The sequence below is a fragment of the Erinaceus europaeus genome, chromosome 21 (assembly GCF_950295315.1).
Source record: "Erinaceus europaeus chromosome 21, mEriEur2.1, whole genome shotgun sequence".
NCBI lineage: Eukaryota > Metazoa > Chordata > Mammalia > Eulipotyphla > Erinaceidae > Erinaceus > Erinaceus europaeus.
In genome coordinates, this window is record NC_080182.1 from 558825 (window position 1) to 576129 (window position 17305).

Here is a 17305-nt window from a genome sequence, read left to right on the forward strand (position 1 = left end):
ATTGCATTTCATTACACAATGTCAATCTCATTTCCAAAATAGATGTCTGTCAAGCTTTAAATAAAACATAGACAAGACTTTATATCTAGAAAACAAAATTCAGAGAAGAAAATAGATATAAATACATACGTATGGAAAATGGAAGTTATTAAAGAAAATTTCACAGATAGATTTTTATATTAAAATCCAAATCTTTATAACTATGTATTTGGGACAATTTATGTACATATATGAATTAGAACTAGGTGACATTTCTTCAGATGTTCAGTAAGAAATATCTGACTACCACTTCTGTGAACAGTAACAGCTGATGCTAACTTAAGATATACAGAACTTCTAAAAGTTTAGAAGCAGATTTTAATTTTACCTCTTTTTGTGCAATGCCCATTCTATCCCTCCAATGCATCAATACAAGGTCTACTTTTTCTTTGGCAAATTTTTCAACTTCTTTAGCAGCTTTTCCAGCTAATCTTTGCCATTCTGGTACTTTGTTGAATTTCCCATACTGATCCTGTAAAATAATGTTGTAATGGTCTTGTTTACAACTTGATGAGAAAAATCCAAGTAAAGCTGAGCAGCAAAGTTTTATGTGATAAACAACAGCTGCTTTGGCTCAGTGAGGATACAAAATAGAAACCTCTAAAATAAATCTTAATTTTATTGATGAAGTCTTAAATTTTCTACTTAGTTTTTGAAGATGATTACTTTCAAGAATGTCCAGGTATGAATGGATGAAAAAAATGGGATAAACAGAAAAGGGAATTTTTTTTAACAGAAATCAGCCCGTATTTGTGACCTTGGGAGAACTGCTGCAGTTTCCAGTGGAAGGAATGTTGGGAGCCATGTGGAATTATACCTCTATTATCATACAATTTTGTGTATCGATATTTAATCATAAATAAAACATAAATCTAAAACTTTAATAGTAAACATTAGAATACGTATCTTGGAATACGTTCAAGAAATTTTCTCAGAGATTGTCCGACCTTAAAAATTAAGCTATTGGTGCACCTGGTTGAACGCACGTTACAATGAACAAAGACCTAGGTTCAAACACCCAGTCCCTACCTGTGGGGGTGGGGGAGAAGCATCATGTGCTGTGGAGCAGTGCTACAGATGTTTCTCCCTTTCCCTCTCAATTTCTGTTTCTATCACTACTTTTTTTAAAAAAAAATTTTATTATCTTTATTTATTGATTGGATAGACAGAAATCGAGAGGGAAGAGAGGGACAGAGAGGGTGAGAGACAGACACCTGTGGCACTGCTTCACCACTTGTGAAGCTTTCCCCCAGCAGGTGCGGACTGGGGACTTGAACGCAGGTCCTTGTGCATTGTAACGTGCACTCAACCAGGTGCACCACCAACAGACCCCACTTTCTTCTTTTTTTTTAAATTTTAAGTTTTTGCCTCTCATGATCGGTACTTGCACTATGAATCCACGCTCCTGGAGGCCATTTTTCCCATTTTTGTTGCCATTGTTTTTATTGTTGGATAGGACAGAAAGAAATCAAGAGAGATGGGGAAGAGAGAGGGGCTTGTGAAGCAACCCCCCTGCAGGCGAGGAGCCAGGAGGGCTCGAACCAGGATCCTTACGTGGGTCATGTGTGCGTAACCCATTGTACTACCACCCAGCCCTCTCAATACATTATTTTTAAGAACAAATAATTAAGGCTTTATAAGGAAAGAAGTAATACCTACATTAAATTTTGCCATGTCTCTCCTTTCACATTACATATTTGAAATTTGTTTTAAAATGTATTCCCGAATGTACGAATATGCTGAGTTAGGCAAGCAAAACATAAAAGGTCACTATTGTTCATTAAATCAGATTGTAGCAATAGTTGCACTACTCTGTAAATATAATAGAGATAACTGAATTGTACACTCAGAACAGGTGAATTTTTTAATGAGATTTAATTTAATTATGGTGTTCATCATCATCATCATCTAAAAAAGGTCCTACTACCCCATACAGTTAACCCTTGACTTATTTCTAAAAGTGTTAGTGTTTTGGAAATGAGTACTCTCTTCATTTTGAAGAGATAATAATAATATTTACCATTGCTATTTTCACATTATCTCTAACATGCATCCGGTCAGCATCCTTCTCAGGAACGGTATCTGAGCTGTCCAAGTATGCCAGTAATCCTGGTGGCTAAATGACAAGTAGAAACACAAAATTTACTTTTGCAACAATCATTTAAAAGGAAAATCTAGCCTGCACAACCCAAATAAATTGAAACAATGACTTAGCTATTGGAGTTAGTACATATTATGAAGCAACTATGCTAAGTGTCTTGTAGATTAGAACTAAGTTTAAAAAATAATAATAATAAACCCAAACCAAGCACTTAACGGTGTTCAGGTCCTAGTGCATGATGGTGAAGGAGGACCCAGGTGGGGAATTTAGTGTTAGGTAGATAACTGAGGAATATTACATGTATACCAACTACTGTACCTTATTGTTGACTGTAAGTCATTAATCCCTGCTCAATTAAAAAAAAATTGGGGCGGGGTAGTGTTGCTGAGGACTTATTCTGATGCAGTCTCCGCCCCCAGGTTTTTCTATGCCTCGCTAAATCCTAGAGTGCCCCCTTTCAACCAATCCTGGCCCTACACGGCACCCCTGGTTGTCGCCCAATAAAAAGCCCCCTCACCCCTCCCCTCTCTCTCTCTGGGCTCTCGGCTCTCCCTCTCTGAGATCTGTGTACCCCTTTGCTCTGGACGTCCGCTCTCTTCTCCGCGGTGCAGCCCGACACCAGACCACCTCAACAACAGGGTAGGCAGCATAATGGTTATGCAAAGAGGCTCTCTTGCCTGAGGTTCCAAGATCCCAGGTTCCCTACACTACTATAAGCCAGAGTTGAGCATTGCTCTGGTAAAACAAATAATAACTACAACAACAACAACAAAAACCCCACAACACTGTAAAAAACGTACTCAAGAAAACTTTATTGGGTAAGACTACATAAATCCTTCCAGTTGTCCAACTGACTTACCAAAATGCGTTTCAACAAGTTGGCTGCAGTGGCACTGTCAGCTGTCCAGAGTCCCACTAAATGTCTACTTAGCTGTCTGAAAAAAGCAGACGTTGAGAAAGGTTTGCTGCTTTATCTCAGCTAGAACAGAAAGGAATTTTTAAGAACAAAATATCATATAAAAATATGACTGCAATAAAAAGCTCATTGATGTTAAATATTAACAAGTATTTTAATGTGGAAAGAGTCATATGATAGTAACTCAAATACTGCTAGCATTTTAGAATTTCTCCAAATCAAATACTTTTCTGAAAAAAATCACTAATTTTCAATGGACGTGAACATCAAGAAGTAGGTTCTTAACCCTATATAAAGATAAGGGGGGAAACAGATGGTATAAATATTATCTCCTATGTAGTTAGAAAAAGGCTTAAAGCAAAACTCACTTAGACCTAAGAAGCTTGTTTTTGGCTCAAAGAGTAAAATCTAGTGATATTTGTGCTAGATATTTAATTCAGTCATTAAAATTTTTTTATTATCTTTATTTATTTATTGGATAGAGCCAGCCAGAAATCAAGGAGAGGGATTAATAGAGAGGGAAAAAGACAGAGAGACACTTGCAATACCGCTTCACCACTCGCAAAGATTTCCCCCCCCTGCAGGTGGGGACCAGGAGCTTAAACCTGGGTCCTTGCTCATTGTATAACATGTGTGCTCAACCAGGCGCGCCACCACCCGGCCCCTTCATCCAGTCATTTATCACCCTTAATCCTTGACATCTGTCTCTAAACTCCTCTTGAGGAGGGGATATATCTTATTCATTGCTAACCTTATTGTGCTTCTGGTGGGGATTCAACTGCCATTTGTAATGACAATTAATGGATATGAAACCTTGAGGGAAGTAATCAAATAAACACCTTTAAGAGTTATTTATACAATTATTTATATATAAAAATGTATTTTTTTTAACAAGCTACATTCCTGGGGTGGGGCGCTAAAATCTTGATAGAGAAATCCACAATGCTCTGTCAAAAAAAAAAAAAAAAAAAAACAAGCAAAAAATTAAGAATTGTTCATTCTTGTGCCTATCTGGAAGCCAATGTAATTAAGTAATTTATGCTTGTAATTTACTTCACTGTTATTTGATAGGTATAAAATCAGTGACTCCATTAAATTTTTTTAATTCAGGATAAAAGTGATAACTTGAGCAATATGTAAAAATTAAAGCAAAGAAAATGAAAATTAGTACTTGTGTCATAAACTGACTGGCTTTCAATAATGTGAATGACCAGAGTAGAAAATGTCAACTCATTAACTGTAATTAAGAGTAAAGCAAACAAGTAGTATAGGGTTTGTGGGAAAAAAGTTATTTCCACTGTAAAGAGCGATGGTGTCTAGTTAGCATTGTTGGTGAAGCTATACCTTTCTTTTTATTTCTTTTTTTCCTCTTAGGCAACACTAAATACTACTTTTGTGGCTAACATTTACAAATGAAGGATACACACAGCTTCTTGTTATATAAATGAAAAAAATTGGCAAGGCAGCATACTACAGTATTCCGTAACTGGACATAGATGATAAAATAAATTTATAGTACCAGGAAGTAAAAATAGTTTAAAAAAAAAAAAAAAAAGGAAGGAGCGGGTCAGGCAGTAGCGAAGCGGGTTAAGCACACATGGCCCAAAGCGAAAGGTAGGATCATGCTCCTGGATCCAGCCCTGGCTCCCCACCTGCAGGGGGTCGCTTCACAATCTGTGAAGCAAGTCTACAGGTGTCTATCTTTCTCTCCCCATCTCTCAATTTCTCTCTCTCCCATCCAACAACAAGGGCAACAAAATGAGAAAAATGGCCTCCAGGAGTGGTGGATTTGTAGCGCAGGCACCAAGGCCCAGCAATAACCCTAGAGGCAAGAAAAAAGGGAAGGAAATAAGAGTCTTTATTCTTTTTTTTTTTTTTTTGGCTTCCAGGGTTATCTCATCACTTGCGAAGCAACTCCCTGCAGGTAGGGAACTGGGGGCTTGAACCAGGATTCTTATGCCAGTCCTTGGGCTTTGCGCCATGTGCACATAACCCGCTGAGCTACCGCCCAGAGGAGGTAGAGTCTTTACATCCCTTTTCCAAATTAGGCAGCAGGGTCAAGGACAATGATCACCTGGCCACAAATTTTCTATAAAGAAAAACGAGACCTGGGTGAGAGGGGGGAAAGAAATAAAGAAAAGAAACATTTGTGTAAAATAAACTCATTCAGTGTGTTTTATAAAGTACCTGAATCCATCTCCTAAACAATAACACAAATTATAGCAAATCGAGTTTAACCTACCTATTTGTAAGCATCCTTTGATCTGAACTTATGGTAAACATCGCAGTGTGCAAGTGTCGAGGTAAGGCACCTTCACTTAGGGCAAGCTCCTGCATTTTTGTAGCAATTTCTCTGTCACCTTCCTTTGGAAAAAGGGTAAGATGATCCCTAAAGCAACAATCTAAAGCAACTATGCTAACTCTGTTAAACTAATTTTACACCTTGAGACAAAATCATTAATATACAATAAACACTAAAGCTATAATTTCAGTTACTCAAAAATAACTTAGGTAGGTAGTAGTACAAGCCATCTTTAAAATATTATATCCCTTTGGAATAAAGTTTAAAGGTTTCTAGTTATACTTATCTTGTGAACTGAGGTTTTCCTTAATTTAGTATTAAAATATGAATCACTTTGGGTATAAATCAGCCAAACAAAGGGGAGACTTGACTTCATTTTTTTTAACTTGAAAATTTAGTTTATTAACTTTGATGTTATAATTAAAACTCCAATGACAATTCCAATGAAATAAACACTAAATCATTTATTAAAACATTGTGTGATGAAATAAACTTAACACATTACAGTGGTGAAAATTCCCCCCTCTAACATTCCATCACAAACACAGGTATAAGTTACAACATAACCTAACTAAAACTTGAATTAATTCTGTCCCTTGACACTCAATGACTAAACAGAGAAGTAAGGGTAGATCTAGGTTTTCTTCATGGTGAATGCTTTTGTTATTAACAGCATATTCACTGTCATGGGGAATGCAATTCTTTATCTTAAAGAATGATGTGGGGGAGGGAGCTGGGCAATAGCACAGCGGGTTAAGCACAGGTGGCGCAAAGCGCAGGGACCAGTGTAAGGATCCCAGTTCTGCCCTCAGCTCCCCACCTGCAGGGGGTCACTTCACAAGTGGTGAAGCAGGTCTGCAGGTGTCTAACGTTCTCTCCCCCTGTCTTCCCTTCCTCTCTACATTTCTCTCTGTCCTATCCAAAAATAACATCAATAACAACAATAAAACAAGGGCAACAAAAGGGAATAAATAAGTATTTAAAAAAAGAAAATTATATAGGTAGGAAGACAACAGACCATTTAAATAAAATATATCATTTAAAAGAAAAAAGAATGATGTGATGTAGAGGTAGTTCTTCTTATTCTCATTTCTGTTTGCTATCGACTCACTCTGGCAACAGATTAAGACAGTGCTACTAAAGAAATGCAGAATTATGAATTAAGTCAGCAGTGTCATCTTTTAAAAAATCTGAGAAGTAGAAAATACTTAATATTAGTAAAAAAAAAAAAAAAAAGCCAAGTATTTAGTGCAACCGAATATAATCAATGTATACAAATATAGCATGAAAAGGCATATGTATCATTTTAGCAAAGAAATATTCAGTATGCATACAAATCTATACAGAATAAGTATGTTAAACATTTCTTCATTACAGTCAGAAAATACTTTACGGTATCTACCAGGACATTAGTGGAAATAGTTTTCTGTACAAAAACATAATTGCCAGTCATTAGTTATGACTCTAATATGTGTGGCTTATACTACAGCCTGAAGTCACCATTTAGGTTATACCTGGCGCTAAATATTTGTGAAATAATGGCAATATAATGGTGGACCAAGATAACAAATACACTTGTATTTGTTCTCATCATCCCAACTATTCTTGGTTACTTAAAGCTCCATAAATGAGATGTGGTATTTGCATAGAAAGCTATAAAAGAACCCACTAGGTGAAGGGGAAATTGTCCTTTAGTTGTATAGACACACTAAAATGTACATGAACTTTAATGTTGCAATTAAGTTTAATTGTGTAAACATGCTAATTTTGTATTTAGCTACATTATATTTATTAGTTATAATTGCTAAGCTCTTTCCTAAAAAGGTATAAATGCATTTTATCAAAATTAATGTGACAAAAAAGAATTTAAGACTTCAAAACCACTTAGACTGATTTTACTGTGACCATCCAGTATGTAAGTAGTCATCGCCATCTTCTTCTGTGCGCTGAACCTGGTACGCTACTGCCTGGCCCCCAGCCACCTTCTACAGAATACTAGCAGTTTAAGCATTTATCTTGGAGAAGCACTGCCATCCCTTCAAAAGGTAAGCAGAATTTCTTATTTCTTCTACAATTAAAAAAAAAAAGTAGAAACAGAAACATTTATCTGTTTTAAATTCAATGGAGATTTAAACTCTCGGCTTAGTATCAGAAATAATGATTTATTTATTCTAAATCCAACTGAGATTTAAAATCTCAATCTATTATCAAAGATTGTTTGTGCCACTAGCTGAAAACTAATTTCTGAATAAAGGCTTAAGATGACTGCATGTTTCTCATAAAAGTCTCAAAAGGTAGTTCTGTCAGCTTCAATTAAAATAGAAATTTCAATGAACATCAAAGTTTAAAATAAATTTCTTCTCTCACCTCTATTATTGCCTTCATAACCAATCCGGCTCCCTTCACAATTGCCATGGAAGGATGCTTTAAAAGGAAAAGGGAAAGAAGAAAACAAAATGAGACAAAAAATTCCCAACATATTTAGCCGTAGTTGTCAAGGATAAACAATCTGATGCAGGGCATAAGCCATAAAATCAGTAAAAAAGTACATCTCAAAGTCATACTTAGCTTGGTGAGGTATTTCAATTATTTTATAGTGTAGCTCTATAGATACTTAAGGAGTATAATAAATTATGCCTAGAAATGATTAGGATAATTTAAAAATAATTTAAATAAGATATATGAATGATCCTTACAATAGCTAGTCAGGTGCTGCACAATTATATCAGAATCAATACTATTGATACAATAGTATTGATTCTGATATAATCTCAACATTTGTAAATACAGGATAAATGAAAGCAAAGATGTAAATATCACATACAAGCATACACACAGAGATAGTAAATAATGTAATACTGTTTCAAATAACAAATGTTTTCCATTGTTGATGAACAGCCCTGCTAAAGTTGTCTTACTGGGAATTTGTAGAGAATGTTGGACCTGGCACAGGAAAAAGGTCCTACTAAGATGGACAAAGAAGTAAAAACGAATCTAAAGGCAACTAATGACCCTACATAAGACATAAGAAATATGAGCTTAAATGTCTCAGATAATATTTATTCATCAATATTACTACAGAAACACGCATGTACTATTTTGAAAACAAGCTGAACCCCAAAAGTGGTTCTCATAGGCTGGGTGTCACCTGATGAGAAAAACACAAGTGCTTACCTGAAAGAGTTTAAAGAGGGTTCTTCCATTGGATGCCACCATTTCTAAGAGCATATCAAACTGCTGCCCTTCCGTTGTCTCACTATATGGAGCACACAGGGCAAAAGTAAGGAAGTCCAAGAGTGAACTAATGACTAGGGCACCAGTCCCATGATCCTGAAACAAAGCAACATTTTACCTTGGTTTAGGAAATAGAGAGCTTCACTAAAACAAATTCTGTTCCTTCCTCTTAATCCATATGCTAAGACGATTTAAGTTCTCATCATGAGGTTCTAAATTTAAAGCCTTGAAGAAATATTTATCTTACTAATCTGGAAAATCCGTATCTCAAAAAGAACATAATTAAAGTTCAGTCAAATTTCAAGAAAATCATTACAATGTTTCAGATTGCAATAACTAAATGCTATATATATAGCAAAATTTTGATAACATTTATGAAATTCTAATAATTTGTTCACATCCCTTCTGTTAATCTTATAGAAAACTTACATTTAAAATTGTTACTAGTGACTAAGGAACAAAGATTTCTTTTCTGTTGTTATTTTGAGCAGTTTATTTCATAACATTTTAAATGAAATACAAACAAAAATCTGAAATGATAAAATCCAAAGGCTCTGAAGTTTATCCTTCCAACATGAAAAAATTACATAGATTTAAAAGAGTACTTTATCATTAATGACCAAGCTGAACTATAACAAATGTGGTCAAACTGGGGAAATACAATAAAAACTGTCCACGCACTTCAAGAACATCTTTAAATAATGATGTGATCTTTTTCTTTAATACATAGTCCATATTTGTATGAATGTATCATATATAACATATGCAATATATGTAACATTATATAACATATAATACCACAGTTTATATATATATGTATATATATATATAACTTACCACATGGGAATTAAATTTCTCCAGTAAGTTTTCTAGAAACTTCTTTGAAGAGAGAAGGGAAGCTTTGTTTAGCTGTTCTTGTCTTAAATCATAGTCATCATGCATGGGCTACAGATTAATGAAGAGTGGTAAAACATGAGCAGTCCAATGTACTGGCATCAATGAAAGTTTCTTTATAAAGAATATTAAAGCCAGGGCAGTGGGTACATAGCATAATGGTTATGCAGACAGACTCTCATGCCTGAGGCTACAAAGTCCCAGGTTCAGTCCCCTGCACTACCATAAATCAGAGCTGAACAGTGCACTAGTTAAATATATGTACTACAGCCATAATCTTTCAGGTAATAAGGAAACTGATAACAAGACAAGCAGAAGTGATGATTTCTCTTGGGTATGAGAAGACTTCATAGATATTTGTTCTAACAAGTAAGTACAGATAAAACTATACAAAATACTCTCTCACAAGTCACAAGGGCCTCCTTTTAATTAAAACCAAACAATACCCCCTAAACAATACCTCCTTTTAATTAAAAGCCAAACAATACTCCTTTGAAGATGACTCTCTTGATTGTGGGCATAATAGAATGTAATTATAATAGAGTGTAAACAGGGTTTACAACATGAAAGTCAGGAGAAGAGCTCAAATCCTAATCCTGATACTACAGCTAACCTGACAAGTTTATTTTATTTTAAATAGAGACAATGAAAGTACAAAGGCAAAGAGAGAGAGAGAATCAGAGATCACAGAACTAGAGCTTCCTTTAATGTGATGGGGACTGGGCTCAAACTTCAAAGTAAAACTGAATAACTGCCTCCCCATCTCACAAGCTGGGACCCAATTATAATTTGCTTCTAGGTTTCCCAATGTCCATCTTTAACACTTACAGTATCCTACCTACTGCAACATCTCATTTCTTCCATAATTTGTTCTACTTGCCTTTAAATTTATCTATAATCGCCATATAAGAATACATTTTCTAAAATTTAAACCTGCTATTTCACTGCTCCTGTTGAAAAGCCTTTCAGCTGTTTTTCACTAAAGGATACAAACCTACTTTCTCTAATACACAAAGCCTTCATGACAGTCTCTGCCTACAACCCTAGCTGGGCCTCCCTAACCCCACATGCCCCGCACATCGCTTGCGATGTAGTTTAACTGACTGCTGCTTGCCAAATGGGCCCTTGTACTTGCTACTCGCTTTCCCAGGAAAGCCTCTTTAACAGCTGGAAAACACTGGGTTGTCAGTAAAGTCATGAGGCATTTTTGCACAGAAAAATAAATCATGACTTTTCCAACAACCCAATATTTGGTCTCTCTTTTGAGGTTAGATCAAGTACAACGTCTTCCAGAAAGAATAGTTTAGAATCTTCTTTCACCATCAAACCAAAATTGAATGCATCTCTTTAGAGCTTCTTTGTCTCCTGTTCCTTCATAATGTGCACACGTGCCTTCTACACTAAACTACTGGCAAATTTCAATAAAGGAACTTTGCTTTAGTGTCTGTGTTTTCAGTATCTGGCACTGCATGTGGCATATAGCTAGTGCCAATCAAATGTTTAGTTGGGAAAAAAGTAGCTATCATAACAAAAGTTAGAAACAAAATTTCACAGGTACAATGGAAATCTGGATTTGTGGAAATTTAAACCATCAGTCAACTTAAGAAAGGCTTTCCATTAAGAAAAACACTACTCACACACATGAGGGCACAGAGCATATCAACAGCCGCATGGATTACTCCATTGTAATTTCTTTTGAGTGCTTTTACTACCTTTACTCCCAGACGCTCCCGAAACCTTATGGAATGGAAATAAATAATGAGCCAAAGGCTGGAGAGAGAGACAGCATAATGGTTATGCAAAATTCTTTCAAGCCTGAGGCACTGAGGTCTCAGGTTCAATCCCCAACACCACCATATGCCAGAATTGAGCAGTGTTCTGGTCTCTTTCTCTCAGTATATTTCCCTCTGTATCTACTCTTTCTCATTAAAATAAATTTAAAATATTTTTAAAATAATAATGAGCCAAGAAGGTAGTAAAAATTCCATTTTGTTATAAGGATGCAACTTAAAGAAATCTTCAATTTGTTGCTTTACTATAAAAATTACATATTTGGTGTGGTCCGGGAGGTGGCACAGTGGATAAAGCATCAGACTCTCAAGCATAAGGTCCTGAGTTCAATCCCTGGCAGCACATGTACCAGAGTGATGTCTGGCTCTTTCTCTCTCCTCCTATGTTTCTCGCTAATAAATATGTTTAAAATTACATATTTTATTTAATAATCCTGTTAATTATTATTAAATCACTAATTAAAAATTAAATATTAGACATTTTGAATCTCATTCTAGAATATTCATTGCCAATTTACATTTTTTGAGGTTTTATGGGTAATTAAAGTAGAAAGAAGGAGGCTAAGAGACAGCTCAACAATAGGGCATGTGCCTTGCCATGCACATGGTCCAGGGCTGCACCCCAGCACCACAGAGGAGTGCCTCCCCCAAGCACCCCCAGTGTCATGATGTCTCTCTTTGTTTCTCTACCAGAATAAAAAAAGTCAGCTTGGGAGCAGTAAAGTCATACATACACATGGCCCAAGTCACAAGTATTAATATTGAGTGTGAAAACAAAATCCCCCATCTACTCCACTTACTTTCCTTTGTAATTTCTGTCTAGTAAAATGAGCATGACCACATCATCATATTATATAAAATGTATGTGGTTTAGTCAGATGTAAAGAAATAAATTCTTGGGGGCCAGGAGGTAGTGCACCAGGTTAAGTGCATGTAGCACGAAGTATAAGGACCCGCGCAAGGATCCTGGTTTGAGTCCCAGCTCCCCACCTGCAGGGGGGTCGTTTCACAAGGGGTGAAGCAGGTCTGCAGGTGTCTAGTTCTCTCCCCTTCTGTTTTCCCCTCCTCTCTCCATTTCTTTGTCCTAGCCAATAATAAAGGGGATGGCCTCCAGAAATAGAGCACTCATAGTGCAGGTACTGATAACCCTGGAGGCAAAAAAACAAATACATAAATTCTTTGTTGTTTGCTATTTTGACTTGTCCATCTTTTCTAAATGAAGATAAGTTTCAGGGGCCAACTTACTTTGGAAGCTGAGTGAAGGCTAGGAAACCAGCTTTGGAAGCAACAAGCCTCCTCACAGCCTGGAACTGACTCTCAAGTTCTGAGTTTGAAGCCACAACATCTCCCTCTTGAGACAGTAATGCTGTGATGGCATTATTGATCAGCTTTTCTTTGTTTTCTGAGAAGAGTCCCTAGGGAAAGAGAGAATATTTCAAAATTTTTTCCATACCAGAAGTTAGCAACAGTAAACAAACCACGACACAATTTATCTTACGTCCTGCGTTACTGCATGCAGAACCCCACTGTAGGAAATGTTCGCATTGAACCTGAATACGGCATCTGCAAAGTTGCCATCTGTAAGGAGGAAAGGTTCAAAAGGGTTTAGAGGTGGGCATTTCTGGTTTTTAAATTATGGTTTTTTTGTTTGGTTGGTTTTGGTTTTTTTCCTCTATTGGGGAATTACATTCAACAGTAAATACAACAGTCTGTACATGCTTAACACTTCTCAGTTTTCCACATAACAATACAACCCCTACTAGGTCCTCTGCCATCCTTTTCTAGGACCTGTATTCTCCCCCCACCCCCACCCCAGAGTCTTTTACTTTGGTGCAATACACCAAGATTTTTAAATTACTGTTAAGTGCAAGGCTGGAAATGCAACTACAGTTAAATCAATACTCACTTGGAGGTGTAGCCAAGAATCTGAGGTGAAGGCTCTCTACTTCCTCATCGACAGGCATGCTGAGCAACCCCCATCGCTGACCTTTATGGGTTGGAGTCATTTTTACACAAACATCTCTGTTACCGGAAGCTCTTACCCCATCCAGCAAACTTGCTAATAAGGAATCTCTAAGTAAGGTTAAAAATGAAAAGGTTTCAGGAATAAAATTAAGGGGAATTGTGATTCAGGATGTATAGGCCCTTTAGCAGATAACCTGCTGGGAGAGGAAGGATAACTCTTGGTACAAGGGGAAGCACCAAAGAGCTGTGGCTTTTGAAGAAAGCCCTGAGTGTGAATACTAGGGCTTCTGTTGCATGGCTTTGGACAAATTACTTAACCACTATAGTTTTCATGCTTTTTTGTTTTATTTATTTTTAATTTTTAAGGTTGGGCCAGCGAAATAGCTCACTTGGATAGTGTGCTGCTTTGCCATGTGCATGACCTGGTCCCTACCACACTGAAGGAAGCTTTGGTGCTATGGTTTCTATCATTCTCTCTGCCTCTCTGTCTCTATCTGAAAAATAATAATTGTAAAATAAAGTGAGTGGTTTTAAGGTTATTTTTTAAAGTTTTGTATAACAAAAAACATTCACCCAACAAAAATGTGTCGCATGGTAATCGTTAGTAAATTCTTAAGCTTATGCAATCACCACAATTCAGCTTTGGTGTTTAGTTTCCATCACCCCAAAATGTTAAAGAATCCTGAGCCCTAGGAATCACTTATCCACTTTCTGCCTCTATAGTTTTGCTTCTGCAGAAAGCTATGTGGGAGAATGAGAAAAGAAGCCACAGGGTAGGAGAAAATGTGTGCCCTCCGTATGATTCCAGCTATCTGACAGCACAGAAGAGGTAAAATGTTGAAGACAGTAAAGAGAACACAGCATCGGCTGACAACGCCTGGGGGGTAGGAGAGGGCCGTGGTAATTGAGGAGACTATGGGTAATGAAGGGTCTTTACACATACTGAATACTAAAGTCCACTACCAGCTGCATATTTTCCAAATATTATCTCTGTCTTTCAAAAAATTTTAAAATATTATTGTCTTTCAAAAAATTTTCATAAGCTTACATGTGTGAGAGGGTAATGAGAACAGTGTTTACCATTTTGTGTGGATTCTGAAGCTGAACCCAGTTGCCTCTTGTGTGCAAGGCATGTACTCTACCGTTGTCACTCTTCAGCTTCTTGTCTTCTCAAGGTTTCAAGTATTCACAAAGTCAAATTAATTAACTTATTTCTTCTTTGGACTATGCTTTTGATATTATACCTAAGAAACCTTTTTCCCAATCAAAAGTCTCAAAGAAACTGCTTCATTTTTTAAATGTGAGCTTTATCTGAAGTGATACCTTCTTTCTAGGGCTCCATCAAGATTAAACAACAAAATACTTGACAAATGGTGTTGAGATCCTTTCTCTGACCAGAACATCTGTACTCCCCCCCCCCCCCAGGAGGGCTTTTCCTTGAATTGAGGACAGGAAAAAATATAACCCTTTGCTTAAGATAACTTATTTTGTCGATCTCAGACCAAAAGTTTTCTAAAGTAAGAAGCAGATACAAGTCATATTCTAGGAAGCAATGTTGTAAAGTAGAAAAAATTAAATAAACCAGTCTGTTTAAACTAACTTTTCAAAACAGATAAAGTTCCAAGCTACTTATAAAAGCATGGGAGAGCTACTTGGAAAGTAAGAACTGTCAATCCTCTGGCAATGACTTTGCACAGGAAGAGGGATTCATTCACTCATAGTACAACAGCACTGTGTGTTTACTGAGGCATGTATCTACAGTGTATCTCAAAGGTTTTTAAAACAACCGTCACATCAGAGTAACATACAAGTATGCAGGCATACTGTACTGGAAAAGTAATAGTTTATCATAGTAACTTGCAGAAATTTAACTATTTATATTAACTTGTTACCTAAACAAAGTAACAAAAGCAAAAGTTCCTATTAAAATATTTTAGAAGAACAAGTTACAGAAATATACTTATTTTTATCATTTTCATTCTCTTTAGGAATCTGAAAACTGAATAAAGGGCAGTTTGAATAGGTAACAAAATAATGTTTAAGTTATTTAATTGTTAACACTCTGTTTCTTTTTCTTTTATTTAGTATTTTTGTCATTACCAGCAATTGACTACTCCAGGTAGACAAACAGACACAGTGAAAGAGAGAGAAAGACACCATAGCACTGAAGTTTCCTCTAATGTGGTGGGGCCAGTCTTGAACCTGGGCTGCAGCATGGCAAAGCAAGTGTACTATTCATCCAGATGAGTTATTTTGCTAGCCCAAGGTATAGATTTTAAGGCTCTGTTTTTTAACACTTAGCTTGGTATACACTAGCATCTAAAAAACTTGATAAATTAAAAAAAAAAAAATATATATATATATATATATATATACCTTTCGGTTGAAGAATATTTCCGTATCTGCCCTTTTATGAACTCAATGGTAAAAAGTTGTGGATTCTCTGAGTCACACACCAATGCAAATACCTAGTAAAACAAAGTAAGTTCAACAAATCTTGTTCATTTCTATGGTATTTTATTAGAAAAACTGTACATCACCATTTGGCTTTCAAAAGTCAGTATTTTTTTTTATTTTGCCTCCAGGGTTATCACTGGGGCTTAGTGCCTGCACTACAAATTCACTGCTCCTGACGGCTATCTTTCCATTGTCATTGTTGTTGGATAGGACAGAGAGAAATGGAGAGAGGAGGGGAAAACAGAGAGGGGAGAGAAAGATAGACACCTGCAGACCTGCTTCACTGCCTGTGAAGTGACCCCCCTGCAGGTGGGGAGCCGGGGGCTCAAACCAGTATCCTTAAACTGTTCCTTGTGCTTTGAGCCATGTGTGCTTAACCCATTGCGCTACCGCCCAACCCCCTACAGGTCTGTATTTTTAAAAGTAGCTGCTTATAATATCAGAATTTAAGAATGGCCTAATAGTTATGTTTCCATACAGCCACTGAATATGAAGTCTCATTCAGAATATCTGGAAAATAAATTTTGTGATATTCATAGTTTTAGGATCAATAAACACTATAAAGAATTAAAACTAGAAAACATTCCCATTCTTTAGGTTAAAAAAAAAAGAAGCTAAAATAGAAAGAAAATTACAGTGGGCAGTCTATATTGTGGGTTGCATTTCATATTTGCAGATTGGATCAACCACAGAAGGAAGTAGGCCTACAGATGTGTCTATACTGAACACGTAAAGACTTTTATTATTACTATTCCCTAAACAAAACAGGATAAAATTTACCTTGTATTAGGTATTATGAGTAATCTAAATTGGATTGTTAGCATCTGAACAAATGCAATGTCACTGTATTTAGGGAATCCTATGTAAACAAATGTAAATACTGGCTCACATTATATAAAGGAAACAGAGTATCCATAAATTTTGGTAGCCATGAGGGCCCTGGACCCAAGCCGTATTAATAGCAAGGAACCAATATATTCTAATTTATCAACAAATTTATCAACAATCTCTTTAAATATTACTAAAACTTACTTCTCCTAAGGGCTTCAATGTTGCAATATTATAAGTTGCTGGATCACGTTCTACTAAACATGTTTCTGTCAGTGCTAGAACTCTTTTTACAGGTTCCTTCAAACAATAAAATGGAGACGTATTAAAAATTATTGAAGAAAAATGTCAACAGTAGATAAGCATATCTAATACATGGAACTTACCGAATGTCTGGGTGATATTTTCTGGACTACAAACTCTGCTAAAGATGTGATGGATTCATCATTGCTGTATTTCCCAAAGCGAAGATTCAAAAATTGCTCAAATTCTAACGGTTCTTTTCTGATCCTCAATGAAATACCTATGTAGTTGCCAGCATGGTCTATTGCACTTTTGATAATCTCTTCTCTTTGCTCTGATGCAAATAAATGCTGCGCAGATTTGAAATGCAGAAAGGCAGGGTTGAAACTACTAAGTAAACTACTGAACTCATAAGAAAAAGACTAAAGTAGCAATTCTTAGAAGGAAAAAAGGGGGGCGGGTAGTGGCATACCTGGCTGAGCAGCACACGTTATAATGCACAAAGACCCAGGTTCGAGCCCCCAGTCCCCATCTGC

The 17305-nt window shown here is 36.4% G+C and overlaps 1 protein-coding gene across 2 annotated transcripts in view; it reads right to left on the reverse strand.

Annotated features, from left to right (window-relative positions):
• DNAJC13 (DnaJ heat shock protein family (Hsp40) member C13) overlaps positions 1 to 17305 on the reverse strand; it is a 149734-nt gene that overhangs the window by 87116 nt on the left and 45313 nt on the right. Inside the window, exons 7-20 of one of the 2 annotated variants that reach the window (XM_060180241.1) lie at positions 16913 to 17119; positions 16731 to 16826; positions 15618 to 15709; positions 13183 to 13349; positions 12775 to 12854; positions 12522 to 12691; positions 11124 to 11223; positions 9430 to 9537; positions 8533 to 8688; positions 7726 to 7782; positions 5299 to 5420; positions 3000 to 3075; positions 2060 to 2155; positions 368 to 511 (exon numbers count right to left, since the gene is read on the reverse strand). In XM_060180241.1, coding sequence (XP_060036224.1) covers positions 368 to 511; positions 2060 to 2155; positions 3000 to 3075; positions 5299 to 5420; positions 7726 to 7782; positions 8533 to 8688; positions 9430 to 9537; positions 11124 to 11223; positions 12522 to 12691; positions 12775 to 12854; positions 13183 to 13349; positions 15618 to 15709; positions 16731 to 16826; positions 16913 to 17119 — 1671 coding nt within the window. The remainder of the gene's footprint in view (positions 1 to 367; positions 512 to 2059; positions 2156 to 2999; positions 3076 to 5298; positions 5421 to 7725; positions 7783 to 8532; positions 8689 to 9429; positions 9538 to 11123; positions 11224 to 12521; positions 12692 to 12774; positions 12855 to 13182; positions 13350 to 15617; positions 15710 to 16730; positions 16827 to 16912; positions 17120 to 17305) is intronic. The other variant, XM_060180240.1, reaches the window with a different exon arrangement.